Consider the following 17,865-nt stretch of genomic DNA (forward strand, 5'->3'; position numbering starts at 1 on the left):
TCCACTGGTATCCGTGAATCTTACAGCACATTGGCAAACTAAATAACTTCTCATTCAGATTTACTTTTAATGATAAAATTGCTGTTTTTGCCGTGGTCATTTTCTTAATTGCAGGGGTTGAAATACAAAATCCAGAACATGACTACATTAATGAACATTATAAAACATACCCATACTTAAACCAAGCTCTTCAAAATGGCAAAGACAAGGCTACATCCCACCCCTGGCAAAGACAAAGACCTGCATGTATTTATGACAATTAGGTCATAAACATGTATATTAGTGTGACTGCTGTTTTTTCAAGTTCTTATCATTTATCAATAACTGACCACTACTATTTTTACACGGTGATGTTGATTTAGACAATGACATGGCAATGTCAAGCTGATCAAAGCAAAGTTTTTTTTATCACTTTACCCAAACTACTATCCTAATCAATTTTTTTTTTAACATGCTCAAACTACATGACTACCTGTATCATTAAAATATTTTAAACAGTGTGAAAACTACTACTTGTATTTAATCAAATTCAAAAGGATGGCATATAGGATCTTGCAATATATGTGTACATACAGGTTCATTATTTAAAAATGTAACGATGGACCAATCATTTTTATGCAGATCTGTTTCCACCATAATGTGTATACTAGCTACTCTGATATTATATGTATATTTCATTATGTGTGGATACATTTTCATACATCATTTATAAGACACTTTTTAAAATGAAACTTGAGATAGAATTTCCTGGGCACTAAATGTGTTGATTCATTACCTATCGACCGGTCATACATTTTTAAAAACCATGATGGTATTATGTACCTGAAACCATGCAATGTTTTTATCGGTTCTATGGAAACAGTATTGATCTTTCGTAGTGAATACCTGTTAGGGCTAAATCTGTCACTAACAACACGGTACAACTATTGATCCTTTTGTTGTTTGACATTTTCTCAATTAAAGGAAAATATTGATTATTGAGTTTTATCACGATAAAACACTCCGTGGGGTAACAGAATGTAATCAGCTTTCAGCGAATGTTCTAAAGTGGAATTGATTGGGATGAGAAAACTACAGCTTTTGTTATAAGCATGGTTTACCTGACTGCAGTCTTTTAATATTTTATTACCAGAAGGAATCTTTTCAGTCTTATGTGTGTGTTGGCACATTTCCAACTGCGTAGAAATGTACACTCACTGTTACATTATTTTCATCTCAATTTTCAATGCAAATAACATTGTACTTGTACAGTGAACTATTTTACACAATAAGCAATAATGTTTTCATTTAAAAATATTACTTTTCATGAAAGTATACTAAGTTTAATGCAATCTTAGTTTAGGTCAGGGGCATTACATGTCAAATCAGTCCCTTTCCTAACTCACTGACACAGATGTCAATGAAATTTAGTACACATGTAGTAGTTATTTAACCAAAACTTTAGACTTCAAGATACAGGTTAATGAACTTTGACCTTTATTGTTACGGGTACCATCGTTATAAAAAAGGCTGTAACATTTTTAATAATTGAGGTAGAGAGAAAAAATTGGTGTTTTTAAAAAAAGTTATGAATAGACCGACTTTATTATATACATCAATGTTCGAAAGTTAACCCCTAGAAAAATTAGTTCAAGATGACCTTTGATCTTGATGCCCCAAAAATATATTGTCACTGATTTTCTTTGAAGCTTTACTAGCTATGGCAGTGAATATGGTATGGGACACCCACATAACTAGTAATTCCCTAAAAAAATTAACCAGTGCCAACTGTAAACAGAACACATGTAAATAAATCTGTAATTTACCAAAACTCTGAGTGTGATATACCATTAGGAATACCTCATGCGAATTCAAAACTCTGAAGTTCATGCTTACAGTTTGATCGGCAATACATCATTCTATTAGATTTGTTGTTTGGCTACGCGGAAATGCGCTTTTCCATTTCGTCAAAAAAAAGAAAGAAAAAAAGATGCAAAAATGAAAAACATAAGTAGTATCACGCGATCACAAGTAGTCGCACGTAGTACGTTTTCTTGGCTGGATTTCATCAGCTTCACTGCGACTGGCCAGTTTTTGTACAATCCAGGATATGCTATTTGAAAGCCTTTCTTCGACTTGAGAAGAAAGAAGGTGAGCAATAAGCTTTTTTGTTCCAGCCCCTTTCACATCCATGGATATTGTAAAATAAAATTTACGTCATTAAAAAGTAAATGTTTTGTAAATATTAATCGCCAAAGTAGAATTGTACTTACAGTATTGTGGATCTTTTATTCTCTATGAAGTAAAAATAGTCTAGACTTTGTACTAGTCCAGATGTTGATGCCAGGCACTACACTGCCAACATGTTTGAAGAATATGCCATACACACAGACATGGTCTTTGGCATAGCCATTATAATGATTATTTTATAATGGGAGTTGCACCCATACTGGCTATAATAATGTGTTATGGGCATATATAAAAGGTGGGGGGATTGAAAAAGGTGTGATTGAGGAACATGTCCCAGGGTCCTGGTTATTAGGGGCACAACGATGCGGTCAAAACCGTATTGCAATATGTATTGCAATATACTTTTTATTTAAATTTAATATTTATGGGTGGGTTTTTTTTTAATGAAAGCAGAAAGGAATAAACTAGCTAGTTTGAGTTTAATAAGTTATACTAAGTATACACAAATAAAAAAGTTAAGCACCCCCACGAAATTTGTGACTGACGAATGAATTTGTTTTTGGCATGCAATTACTGACGTAATGAAGTCATGGCAATGTATGTGAAAGGCAAGAACAACATTCTGACAATAGGAAAACACAAACAATTGTCAGCTGTGGTGAATTTTTAATCACAATATGGTCGCAACCTCACCAGTCGTGTTTTCAACCCAAAACCGCCTCAAGCCTGCTTCTCACCCTCCCAGTCAAGTGTCTGATCTTCTGACGAGCCAGCAACAGCCACTCCCGATGCAAAGCCGCTTTCAATTCTCTCAGATTCTGTACAGGGGGGGTCCAGTTTCTGTATTCGACGGCCAAGAATGTCCCAAATGTGCTTCAGGGAATTCAGATCGGGGCTCATGGCGGGCCAAGGCAAAGTCGTCACAGCGTTGTTCTGGAGATGCGTCGTCACAGCCCGGGACGATGAGGCCTGGCGTTGTCATTCATGTACTGAGGCCTTGTAGCGAGTGGGTGGTTGTCGAGATGTGGCACGACAACTGGTTCCAGGACCTGACGGATGTACTGGTCACCTGTCAAATTGCCCTGAACGGTGACCAGGTCCAGCTTGCATTCATGGGAGATGCACCCCCAAATCATTACCGAGCCTCCTCCGTATGGGACAGTTGGTTGGATGTTCTTGGGTGCATAAGCCATATTTTTCCGCCTCCAAACCCTCATTCGCCCATCCGTGACGTGGAGCAGGAACCGGCTTTCGTCGGACCAATGATTCCTTCTCCATGTTCTCAGATTCCATGCTCACCGTGCCAAACGTAAGCGTTTATGTCGTTCTGACAGTAAGGGACGCTTGATGACTCGTTTGGACACCAATCCCAACAGTTTGAGGCGGTTCCTCACCGTTCTTGTAGAGAGCTGGCGATTGGGCAGCCACTCATGTTTCAGTGCCGTGCTTGTTGCAAATGGTAGATGCTGTACCAGCCGCACCAGTGCTACGTCTTCATGGTTTGATGTCACACGAGGTCTACCTGACGGCATGTTTCCTGACGAGTCTACTAATTACTGTGTAGTGGTACCCCAGCTGACGGCCGATGGCTTTGAACGTCATTCCTGCGTTACGCATGCCGATTATTTGTGATCTTTGATCCACTGATATTCTCCTTTGATTCATCTTCACTGATAATGATCGAACAGTGCAAGACGGCCACGTTAAATACCCAATTTGGGCACGCACCCATACTGCACTTTGGAAAAGTCATGGGTGGCATGTTGCACGCGACTATGAGATGTGACACCATTGTCATGCTTGCACGATCTCATCTTTTCTATGGAATGCCATGCCTGTCAGAATTGTCATTGCAATTTCAGTTGCGATGCATGCCAATATTATATAAGTAATCATATCTGGGGGTGCTTAACTTTTTTCTTTGTGTATATATAAATCGAAATATTTGTAATATTGATTCCATTATAGACCTAAATGATTATATAAACCACAGCATTTATTAGTAGCATAATGTTCTTCTTGGTCATTTTTATTTTTTAACACAATACTATTCTACTAGAACACCGGTGTGATGGTGTCAAACTATTTATAAATTGTTACATTCAGAAATCCTTACTATCGGGCTTTTCCGTTGCTGCTCGCATGACACGGAAATGTACATATTGAGTCGCAATGTTTCGGCAGATTGACCGAACCAGAGGTTATTGACTGAGGTGTTTTGAACAATTGGCCGAAGTATTCAGAGTTCAATTAAAAATAGCAAAGTGCGATTCTCACTTGTTGGTTTATTTCTTTTATTAATAAAATGATGGGGGTTTTGTTTGTTTGTTCGTTTGCCTATTTCAAGTCAAATAAGGTACAAGGCAAAAATAGCTTGTAAAAATCGCGATATTCAAAACTGTACCGTGGTATCAAGCTGATCAGTTATCGCGGTATATACCGGTTTATTGTTGCAGCACTACTGGTTATGGCAGTGAAAATGGTATTAGACACCTACATAACTAATTCACTAAAAGTATAACCAGTGCCAGATTTAGATTGAACACATGCAAATAAAACTGGAATACCGGTAATTATTTGTTTTGCATACTGACTGAATTCTTTGACTTTCCGTCAAAAATACTCATTTACGCATTTGCTGAGGATAAAAACCAATAGTGTTCTCACAGATGGGGGAACAAGTTCACTCTGAACTATCAAAACTGATACCAGCTTGCTCTCTCCATACTAACATGACAAGGCATGAATGAATAAGTGAATGTTTAACAACACTCTCAGCACAAAAACAACCCACATCAGGTTTTGGGTGTCAAACAAAGGTATAATATAAACATCAGTTTAAAATTCTAAAATAATTATCAAATATAATATATACAGCTGTGAAAGAGTTACATTTAGAAAGTCGCAATGAAGCATATCAACATCAAATATTCCCCACCAAAAAAACCAACAACAGTGTACCGATATACTGCATCGAATTATCAACACAAAACGAATGTGCTATATTTGCTCTCTCGGGGAAACCCATGAGAATGTTTTCAGCCCTGTGCCATAATGAGGAGCCACTACAAGGCAGACACCAGTGTGTGGCACATGTATCACAGCAGAGTCACCACCAGATTTTAATACATGTATGTACTGTTGTCACTGATGGTAAATAGTGTTGTCTATATAAAAAAAAAATCTTATTTTTTTATGGTTGCACAGACACTTCCAGTTAATGATAACTGGCCAAATGGAACATGGAATATTTTGCGTTATTTGGTTGCGCATCAGATATCTACCATCAAACTTGATAAATCCCGATCCATGCATATGTTCCATGCAATAAGTAATATGATGCGACACGGTACCAGCCTTTTGTGGGCATGGCAAGATTACATTGTGTGCTACACATGGAACTCTCTTTCAGAAGTTACTAATCCATTGCTTGCTTAATCTGGTCAGTGCACTCAAGAGATATTTCAGGTTCATGATACTGATCTATGACTGGACAAGTTCTTGTACTGATATGAACAAGGCCAGAAAGAAGTTGTTTGCGTGAGGAAATCGGTTTAAAGAAGATCACCCATGCTAGCTGCACTGGAGCAACATATAAAGAAGGCAGTCTACCAAGGTGGCCATATCTAGGAAGATCCTCTGCTGTCATCATCTGTGTTCCTTTTACACAATAGATGGGGCTGAATCAAGATGGATGATGGAATATATGAGCCACCTCTCTTTTAAATAGAAAAATCAGTAAAATTTAAAAAAGCAATGTTAAGGTTGAGATTTTGTATTGAATACTATGCAAATTGAAATTTTAAATCAACAGTTTGGCTAATTCAATGTGTTATTTGTGTTTATAAGTAATCCCACATAATAGGACTATGAAGATAATATTTATGAAGAAACTAAAAATTTAAAGTTTTCTTTGAATTTGTACTCTTGACCTTTAGTGACCTTTGGTGACCCCCACATACTTTTCAAAGCTGGCTTCCATTGGAATATGATGCAGCACATCATCCTACATGGAATAACCATGGTGGTTGCTTCTACTCTTGGGTAGAACGAAATCCTAAAAATGTGTGTGCCTACACTGCCGCCAGACTATTACTTGTATGTGTGTTTTTACATGTAAATAGATATGTATGTTTATTCTCCACAGCGCTATGGGCTACTCGTCACACAGAGGAGACAAAAGCAAATCGAGAGCTGTACGTAAAGACTACTCTGCGAGAACTGATTGTTTACATCGTCTTCTTGGTGGTCATCTGTGTCAGTAAGTGTTCAGTTTCCATCATTATATCATTCTTATACTTAAACATGCATCTGTTGTTGAAGGGAATAATCGCAGGGTTTTATTTCTAAAATTTGACTCCATGGCTTGTCTTTAGGAATTTTAATGTAATTAAATTTAAAAAAAGGAAAGTTACAGTTTGAAAAAACATCTAATTGTTATATTTTAAAAGTAATACTATATATATATATATATACTTGTATTTATTCAAATTGATATATCTATTTTGCATTAAGAAATGTTATGGGTGAGGGAATGGGTGTTTATCAAGTGTTACATGTCATTTTGCATTAAGAAATGTTATGGGTGAGGGAATGGGTGTTTATCAAGTGTTACATGTCATTTTGCATTAAGAAATGTTATGGGTGAGGGAATGGGTGTTTATCAAGTGTTACATGTCATTTTCAAAATATATTATATCTGTATATAATAATAAACAAAAGGAAATATTTACATGTATTAAATAATATATATTGCTGTAAAACCCTGCTATTGCGACCATCGGCAGGACTTATTAAAATTGGTCCTAAGAGTGGGGTGGTCCTAATACTGAATTACCAACATTCAAAATGATGATTGTTTGGTAAATATTGATTGTGAATTTTACGTTCCCCTTCCTTTTTGGTTACCATCAGTAATGTGTAAACTGATAAAACCGATAATGGTGTATTTACATTGATAGATAGATAGATAGATAGATAGATAGATAGATAGGTAAGTAGTTTAACGTGCCCATATACTACTAGGGAACACGCCCATCCAGAGTCCGATCTCCAATAAGATTGGTGGCCTGACTCAGGAATGGTGGGGAGGAGGGGGGAGGGGGGGGATAGAGTTGAAAATGGGCAGAATTTTGAAAATAGCAATTAGTAAAAAAAGTTAATAGAATTGGAAAAAAAAAGAGTTACAAGCCAAAAATAAAAAGAATTGACTGCTCGGCCGAATATTTATATAATTTGGAGCATTTTAGAAGGACAGTCCAAATATAGAAAGAAGAGAGGGTTGGACTATTTAAAGGAAACATGACACGAGACCATATTATAGCTCATTTTAAAAGAAAAATGATATAAAAATAATATACAAATAACTTTATAACAATAAAATACGTGTAGTTAACTTAAAATGAAGAAATTACGCTAATCAGTATCAAAGTACGATTTATGCATATTTCTTCGTGAGCGTTCGGGAAAAAAAGGGAAGTGACGTCAGAGCCGCTGTACTCTTCCATTGTTGTTAACTGTTTATATATGGAGTAAGGGGCTTACGATCTTTTCAGTCCAACCGTGCCGTACTGCGCGGCCTTTGGGTGTAAAAATAAACAGTTTAAACGATCGGGATTGTCTTTTTATGGTTTTCCAAAGGATTGTATTCGAAGAAAGACGCGTGTATTTTATCGCAAAAGAAAAGATTGGACACCAACACCGCATAGTACTTTGGTGTCAGCCTATTTACAGCCCGGAGCCCGAACGTTACCCAGAGACAAAAACAGTACTCGGTTGCGAATGCCGAGGTGTACATTGTACATATTTGGCACAAAGATACACCTCAGCATGATGTATCTATATATGTTAAAACAAAAATGTAGAATTTTTTATTTATTTATTTTTTGGAAAAAAAAAGATTTTTCATGTTAGGGCTGTAGGCCTACATAACAAAATCTGTATTCACCGTCCGAAGAAGGAAACATCAATAAGTAATTAAATATGGCATATACAAACATGGGATTTGGCATGAGGATACATCTCAGTACGATGTATTTAAATATGTTTTTAAAAAAACGTGTAGAAAACAATAATAATTTTAAATAATGTTTTTAATCTTCGGGCAGAATACGTCACAAAAACATTCCTCATCGCCCGAAGCCCCAAAGCAACACGAAGTTCAATACAAAATAAACCACTACTGTCGGTGTCGAAATAACTATTATGTTTCATCCACGGGCTAACTTGAGAATCGGAGTGTTGTTTTAGTTAATTGGTCCTTTCTTTCCGTGGCCTGCACATGTGATTCCTGATTGGCAGGTATATATTGCGGGTATCGACCAGGTAAGTGATTACCACGGTCTAGACATACGTACAAAATACGTGCCAGTTTTTTTTAAGATCACAGGATATTGTGGCATAACCTGTCGCGACTATAATACAATGTTAATGGACATTATCAGCCGCCCTGCTTCAAAAATTACAAAACTGACCAATTACGTAGTACCAAAGAAAAGAAAATTATCAATTGGGTATCGTGAGTGGTCGTTTTTACTCTAACGCACCCTACCAATAGGCCTAATAATATGCTACTTTTTTATGAGAGAAAAATACTATAACCCCATTTCGTTCTATTGATGCAAATAGAAATATATTTAGTTTAAAAGTTGATTATACTCTCAAGTCATTTATGTTGTTTTACAAGCCAGGTTAATGAAAGTGAAGCGCCTTGTAAATTAAAGCGTTTGTTTACACTGTGCATACAGATTTCATTATGTACAGCCCGAACATAAAAAATGCGATATTTTCTGAAAAAAACAAACCCAAAAATGTTTGTCCTACATTTATATTTTTTACATATTTAAATACATCATATCGAGGTGTTTCTTTATGCTAAATATGAACAGTATACACCTCGGCATTAGCATCCGAGTTTTGTTTTTGTCTCCGGGTTACTTTCGGGCTCCGGGCTGTAAATTGGTCGACCGGTCTGGTCTGGCACCATCAGTTTCTCCACCCTCCGACTCGCTATCCGTTTTTTCTTCAGTATCACTGTTGTAAGTAAATGTGTGTCTTTCTTCATTTACTAACAGCTCATATTGATACGGCAAAACGTTTTGCGAACGAACACTCATTGTTTTGGTAAGCTGTGCAAGTCTTAGATTCTTTATGAGTGGTACGGACTAATGCTTTTAAGTGTAAGGCTTCAGATCAAGCGACGCGTCTCTGACGTCACAGACCTCGTGATTGCCCTGCTCATTAAAGATCGGTAATTTCCGCTAAGAGCTCGTATCTGGGGTTCTTTTATGCAGATATTTTAAGTAATTAATTTTTTATAAAAAATTTTTTTAGGTGATTCAATTTATAATTACTTGTACATGGTTGGTGCCAAATATGGTTTACGTGACATGTTTCCTTTAATAATATTTTAAAAAAGAAGTAATTTGGACATAAAATTTTGAATGGAGGTCTAAAAGTTTAAAGTCCGGGCCGGCAGGGGTGTGGGCAGGAATTAAGGTGGGCGGAATTTGGAATACGAATTTAATAAAGCCAAAAGGAGCTGCTACATTCGACTCAATTCTGGATAAAATTTTAAATCCAAAAAATAATATTAGAGTGCTCTGCCAAAAAGTTGTTAGGGTGATTTGAGCAATTTAGACGGCTTGCCAAAGTAAAGTGTGTCGGACTGTTTACAAAAAAATAAACATAAAATTTTGAACCACGCCCAAAAGATTTAAATTCCAACTAAGCCCTAAAAAGGAGGTTCCTGCTCTAGGAGATATTTGGCGGAACTCATGGCGAGATGTTGGAGTGATGTCCGGTTTAGAGAAGTTTCACTATATATACTGTTCAAAAAACAGTAGAGGAACTCTAATAAGAATTTACAATTGCCAAAATTGTAATGTATATTAGCTGTGGGGAATGGTTATATGTTAATAGTGAATTAATTGGGCAAACATTACAACAGGTAGTTCAGTATTACAGTAGGTTTTATTACCACCAAAGATCTTGAAGGATGATTGGGATCAGAAGTGAAATTTGAAAGTTGACATTTTTTTTATCAGTAGTGAGTGATACCGCCACGATGTTTACTATTATGCCTTACGATTAAGGGTAAAAACAGAAGCACGAAAATATTTGTGTGTACATTTAAAAAAATTATACATCTCTAGTTTTGCTACTTGAAATTATGCACCACTGAACATATTTGTTTTACATTTTACTATTAAAGACATGAAAAACAACATTATATATATTTTTTAATTCTTTACCGTTATACACTGTATTTACCCCTTTTTGTGAAAATAGCCTATACATATACATATACATATACATATTATAATATACTCATATACGTGGGGGTGGGATATAGCCCAGTGGGAGAGTGCTCACTTGATGTGCAGTCGGTTTGAGATTGAGTTTAATACACACAATATTTTTTTACGGATTCAGCAATCTCCGATTGAAAAAAACACCTTATTTGGCATGAAACTGGATGAAAACGATGAAGATGGAAATAACAAAAAATGTATCTGACATTAGGGGATCCACTTTACAAACATCTTTATTGTTTTTCGTTGAAATCTTTATTAAAATAATAATATTAAAACTTTGATCAGTTCAGCAAAACCGGAACTGCCTGTGAATGTCAGATCGATAACATCTTCCGTTCAATTAAAAGATAAGTATTCTTGTATTTCGTATAAACCTTTTTGCACTTTTTTTTGTAGGCAAAATAAGGAGTATGTCTTTCCACAAAGGCTATCAACACACAACAATATGGCCATATAACCGTAAATATGTTGAGTGCGTCGTTAAATAAAACATTTCATTTTTTTTCTCTTTTTTTTTGCTTTTCATATTTTGGGTTTTTTTTTTGTTTGGTTTTTTTTTAAGGGTGTGGTGCCACGTGGCTGCCCTTATTTCATTTTCACCCAGCGAGATCACTGGGTATATCAAAGGCCATGGTATGTGCTATCCTGTCTGTGGGATGATGTATATATATATAAAAGATTCCTTGCTACCACGGTGTTCCGATTGAACCTACGAATACATTTCGGTGGCCAAGGTTTTCCGAATATGTAATAAAAACTGGCCGAGGCATTCCGAATGGTTTCAGACTGTTTGATAGACTGGGGAAGTGGTCGTTATTATATCCTATGTGTGTTTGGTTGTGCAGATACTAATAGGAAACCAGTTGAAAACATAAATAAAAAATAACTTTCCATCCTCTTACAAACATTAGTTATTTGCATTTTGATACATGATATAATATGCGGAAATGTTCAGTCGCCAGACGGGCAACACATGATAAGGTTTTGACTTGCCCGACGCTATTTTGACTCACCATGGGTGATCGGGTGACCGTAAAGTGCACACCCTGCATGTACCATTACAACTGAATGCCAACACAGTTGCAGGGAACGTGAACAGTAAAGACAAAAAAAAAGTCAACCGCAATATTAGCATTCACATGTGATGAATCGTGTCGATTTTTGACAGTGTGGCCAAGGACACATAAAGATCATTACACATGGCTGGCAGCTTGCTGGATTATTGAACAATTAGTCTGTCTCTTCTATGTGCTCCAGTTGTTTTATAAATGTATTAGAATTTAAATTAATAACATGTGACACGACTTGCTGGACTATTCAACAATTTGTCTGTCTCGCCTACAATGAATTGTTTTACAGTTGTGTTTTATAAATATATTACATTTCTTTTTTTTTGGTGGGGGGGGGGGGGGGGGGGGGGGGGGCGGGGAGGGTTATGTTTGAATAACGTGGAACACATACAAAACATAGAAATAAATGCATAATCTTATTAATGTGAATAACACGAACTCGCATTTTTCGCATTAATATTATGATCGCATTAATTTCAGGATCTACAGTATACATATATACACATGTACATGTACATACATATACAAATACAAATACCGTATATCTTCGCCTGTAAGTCGATCTCGGCTATAAGTCGAGTCCCTAATTTCAAGCCCTAAAAACTTATTTTTTTATTGACCCGTTTATAAGTCGACCCATGAAAAACAACGTATAAATATTGAAGTATTTCTTATTTTCATCACATGAGAACAATAATGTACAATATCTGAACAAAAGAAAATTATTTTACAAACTTCGTTTTTCACGTTTTGTACATCGCAATAATATTCCAATCAAACTACATAGCATCAAAACGAAATATTCCCTTAGTAGAGAGTGAAAGCTGTTTGACTTTTACTGTATGGCACTGTACAGCATGGTTTTGTACAAAGACAACAACTTTATTTATAAACACTGACAACAGATCCCTATGATAAAACTGAAAGTATCATCGGTTAATCACATGTTTTGCCGCCATATTAATACATGTAAGGAGGATAACTCTGGAAAGTACACTGGTTTTTGTACCAAATGATGTGTGTCCCTATTGCTCTAGTGAACTGCAGAGATCAGTCTATTTTAAGGGAAAGCTCAGTAATATTCATGAAGTTAGACACCGACAAAACATTGTTTGAACAACCATTAATGCCAGTGACCAGATTTCAAAATAAACTCGGGCAACAGGTAGTTAGTATTGTTTACATTTTTGCTACTAGTGATGACTGTTATTTTAACTAAGTGGACTGTTGTCTTGGCATGTGAGTGAGATCACACGCCTTTTCAAATAACCAAAACCGTTATAATGCAAAAAGAAATAGGTTATAAAAAAAAAATGTGTCAAATTAACATATTTGAGTATAAATACAGGGCATACTTCAACAATAAAACTTGTAAAATAATCCCCAAAACTGTAATATTTTTGGGTGAAATTTTGTTACCCTCTTATAAGTCGACCCCCCAAATTAGAAAATAATTTTTGGGTGAACATTTTTTGACTTATAGGCGAAGATATATGGTACATATACATATACATATACATATATATACATGGAGAAGGGGAGATAGAGAGAGGGGTTATTATTAAAGTGTGTTTCGGTATTGTCAGTATCATATATTAGAAACAAAAATAATATTATGCGAGCCTCAGAATAGTCGTACTCGATAATAATTGAAACAAAATTTTGCTTGGATATTGACGATACCGAAACGCACTCTGGTAATAATCTCTTTATCATATAATTAAAAGCTTAATACAACATATTTTTGTAAATTATAAGCAACTTTAATTCCAGTCAGCCATTACTTTATATTTAAAAGACATAAGGATATGTGATGCAGTGTTTTTTTTAATGGAAATTACTTCAAACTTGAATAATGTCATTTTGGATATCCTTACATAAAAAGTTGGTGCTTAAAATGTTTTCGTTTTCTGAATGCTGACCAGCTTTCAGTGTAAAGTTGCTATTAAAATGTTTTTGCTTGATGACTATGAATGCATACGTCAATTATGAAGTGTGACTGTAGTACGTTTGCTTAAATGTCAATAAATGTAGTGTTGCGACCTCGATCAATTTACATCTATTTGCAAAGTTATCAAATTCTGAACGTACATGTATGTGATCTAAAACAACATCACATACTTAGATTACACTGGATAATCTAGCTATTATATTATTATTTATGTATTTAAAATATTGGTTTTTGTTGTATTTTTAAAACCAGTTACCTTTTATTCTGCCATCATAATCCAGAAGAAAACTATGATAGTAGCAGTTGTTGAGTAAGTTGTTAAAAGACTCCCAGGGAAATGGTTGATCATTTGTTACGCCAATTGTTGCGTATGGAGTTTTGATGCTTACATTATGATTTAAATTATTTTATTTGAATGTTTCTTGACTTCATTTAAGCATTTAATTTTTGTTTGCACAGTTACTTTGTTTTTTGTTTGTTGAACTGGTGTTTTTTGTCTTTTATCGTTAAGTCAAAAGGTGAGATCAAGGGAACATTTTGTTTTGTACCGTCACTAGCTATGCAAGTTTTGGAGATCTCTACACAATTTTACAACATTAAACAGTAGTTGCTAATAAAGTTTCAATTGACTAGAAATATGGCTAATCAAGATTTTGAAAACAAAATATTTCTGAAGATGGAAATAAAATGTGACAACTGTGTCAGCTTTCGTGTTTAGCTCTGTTCAGTGTAGCTCTTATAGCTCTTATAGCTCTATTTTTTTTACAAAGCATAAGCCATAGATAAATTAAATTAAATAATGAACCTTGGGTCATGGTTGAATAGATCTGTACATAGATGTTCATATTTAAAAAATAAATGTAAATTTTTACTTTACTTTTTATTTATACAAAATAAATTGAACTTAATTTAATTGTTCATGAATTCAGTAGCATGATGCATTGAACGTTATGAATAAACAATTCATACACTCCAAATGTGTTTATAGTGGCATGCACACTTGATTTCTTGGATTACTGTTGTTTATTTCTGTTTGTTTTTAAACTGGTTCAGTAAAGTTGGTTTTATTATTTTGTAAACTACATGTAGCTTAATATACTCTTCCAAAAAAGAAACACAAAAGTAGATTTTGTTTATGCTGTTAAGGTGTATTTAATGGGAAAACATAAGAATGTTCATGTTACACACACATTCACAGTGGACAGTTGTTGCTGAAATGACATTTAAAAAGTTTAACGTTCACGGTCATAATGGAATGCAATAAATATCTTGAGTGCCCACCATTGGAGTCCAGAACCGCCTGACATATCTCTTTCCCATGGATGCAATAAGATTACGAATTACACCCACTCTGCCTGTAGTGTCAGTGCAAGATCAGACTGTGGAAGATTATGTGGCTGTGGATGCTGTTTCACGTCTATCTAACTCATCCCATAAATCAGGCCTTGACCTTTAAGTTTTTTCAGTGATAGCCATATCAGGTTATAAAATCTAGTAGCTCTCAGTACAAATTGGTAGCCCCATAACTTTAATAAATAAAAATTTAAAAAGAGAGAAAAAAGTAAAATCATTTATTTTTATTTAAATTTGTTTTATGGTGTGTTTAAAAAAAAAAAAAAAATCATGAACAATATACTGTGAAATATACACTTATAAAAACTACATTATAGCCCTCAATGAACAATAAAGGGTGCACTCCTTTCACCTCTCCTGGACATGTTCCAACTGGTAGTCCAAGTGAGAAATCGGTAGCCAAAATACCACTAAGGTCGAGCCCTGCATAAATGTTCTGTGGGGTTCAAATCCAGAGATCTAGCAGGCCTGGGCCCTTATTCACAAAAAGGACACAAGCATTAGTAAGCACACTAACACCACGCAACTGTTCCCTGTCGTTTCACAGAGACCACACATTTTAGCAGGTATGCACAGTCATGCTATTTCATGTTTTTTAGCATGAACTACAATAGGTCCTACAAGGATTACGCAATAAAAAAAACTGGCTTTGTTCAATGAACAAAACTTATACCAAAGAGTTAAATATATATACCCAGGGCAGATCTAGGATTTTCGGGGAGGAGGAGGAGGGTTAACACATGAGATTCAACACTCTGTGTGTATTGTAAGATACGGTGGTTGCTTGACGGGGAAGGGGGTAGTAGAAGGGACACACCCCGTCCAGTAATTAAAAATTTTGAAGTTACACATAAAATGTTAATTTTAAATGTGTTCCCAGGGTTCGAATTTCACCACAGCATTGACGGCAATTGCAGTAGGTGCCCTACTTACTTGCCGTTATGCCCCTAAAATCTTACAGTGTCGACGGCACAAAAAATGCCACGCTGCCTTACCTGGTCTGGCACTGTGCCCTTCGTAATTTTGTTTTTTTAAACAGCATTTTATAATTTTAAAATGACACAAAACGTAACATAAAAAATCACATCTCATATTTAACGCATTCATTTATTTTAACCCTCTAGTGCCCAAGTACTCAAAATAAATACCACAAATTATCATATTCCGAATCATTTAACTTACAGGTGTCAGTGTGCATTAAACACTTCCATGCTGATTTTTTAATTTTCATAAATTTGTATTTACTTTTAATAAATACAGTACACGAATCAACCATAGTGGCAATATCGGAGATCGGCTCGGCGGTTTCGGCGGTCTTGGAAAAAAAAAATGTTTCCAAACATTCGCCGATCGGCGGATCGACAATTTTGTAAAATATTTCTTTCAACAAGAATTACGCATGCACTTCATCCAACGCGTAGAACTGTTCATTATGATTATATTGATCATGTTGACATGCACATTGTTATTATCAGCTTCAAGTCATAAAAGTGAAACACCAATTTTTAAAAATAAATAAATTGTGAAACTGACTCACGTGCAACTTGCGTCAGCTGTGGAAGAATTCATTATATATGATGGGGATCAGTTTGATCAGTTTGACTTTTCGATGTGCCACCGATTTAAAAAAAAAAAAAAAAAAAAAAAAAAATGGGGAGGGGGGTGGTTTGAGGGATGGATGTTTAAAACCAAATTGGCTATCAGACTATTTTGTTCCACACCAGTAACAACTTGCTGCGATTCTGCAAATTCGCACCGGTCACTTTGCTGCGAACCTGTGACCTCTTTATCTGTCGGTTGTTGTTAACTGCCAATATGTTATAAATTTAATTTAATTTAAAAAAACCAAACAAAAGAAAAACCTTGTATGCCGCAGCGTTGACATGTTTTAAAAGCAGAATTATTAAATTATTATCCTAAAACTTCTGTTATTGATATATTCCGATTGGCATCTTAAATCATTCACTCTATACTGACTATAATAAATTTTAAAACCAAAACACATGATGTAATTTAACTGACCGACAACCCTTGTAGACAGCTGAAAAAGGAAAAATATAAAGGAAAAGGAGCGTCACTGCATGTGTGTGTGGCGGGGGGGGGGGGGGGGGTGTATTGCGGTTTTGAGAGAAAAGAAGTGAAATCAACAAATAAATGTGCATGTGGCTTGCGGCTAACAAAAACTTCATTTTATTTGTATTATTATTACATGTATTATTATTTAGGGTGTTTTTTCAAATTCGTTTCTTTTTTTCTTTTTCTGTTTTTGCCAATGCAGGCGCGTATGAAATAATGTTAGCAAGGGGGGGGTGGGTGTCTAGACTGGCGAGCTACGTTTATGGGGGGGGGGTTACAAAACAATGTACACAGGCGCATGTGCAGAAAATTGAGTACCAGTGTCTAGACTGGTGAGATGTTTTTAGGGAATGTCGGGTCATGCTTCGCAAAAAAAAAGGGAAGGGGGAGGAGGGTAGACCCTGAAGCACACCCCTGTGCACACGCGCCTGCAATATAATTATGTTTGCGGCTTAATTTACCAACGGCCCAAACGATCGCGGGTCTGCAAGCTGCTTTGTTAATCGATTTCCAAAAGGAACTAGGGATCAGGTTTTATTTGAGGCTGTTTTTATTGTGGATATATTCCCGCTAGCCCCCATTTACATTTTCTTCACTATCTGTAACAATAGCATTATACATGTATGTTAACCACCGATTTGACAAATGATCGTTAGTCGTTTCGTTTGCGTTGGGAGTGATTTTCGATAGGAACGTACGCAGGCACGTGGTAACAATATCCGGGTGTGGGGGTTTGGAGCACAATCTCTAATGGAGGGGGCTCAGTCTCTAATGGGGGAGGGAACAGAAGCCAATTTTAAAAAATCTGTATTTATATATAGGACAAAAAAACACAAAAAAACCCATACATATTCGTCCACAAGTGGGAGAGGTGTGTGCTACATGTGCCTGGAAGAGGTTTTTATGGGGATGTTGTTGCTGCAAATATGTT

The 17,865-nt window shown here is 35.7% G+C and overlaps 1 protein-coding gene across 2 annotated transcripts in view; it reads left to right on the plus strand.

Moving 5' to 3' along the window:
* LOC121378793 (polycystin-2-like) overlaps positions 1 to 17,865 on the plus strand; it is a 97,369-nt gene that overhangs the window by 8,133 nt on the left and 71,371 nt on the right. For both annotated transcript variants that reach the window (XM_041507117.1, XM_041507116.1), the window contains exon 3: positions 6,317 to 6,430. In XM_041507117.1, coding sequence (XP_041363051.1) covers positions 6,317 to 6,430 — 114 coding nt within the window. The remainder of the gene's footprint in view (positions 1 to 6,316; positions 6,431 to 17,865) is intronic.

The sequence above is a fragment of the Gigantopelta aegis genome, chromosome 8 (assembly GCF_016097555.1).
Source record: "Gigantopelta aegis isolate Gae_Host chromosome 8, Gae_host_genome, whole genome shotgun sequence".
Taxonomy (NCBI): domain Eukaryota; kingdom Metazoa; phylum Mollusca; class Gastropoda; order Neomphalida; family Peltospiridae; genus Gigantopelta; species Gigantopelta aegis.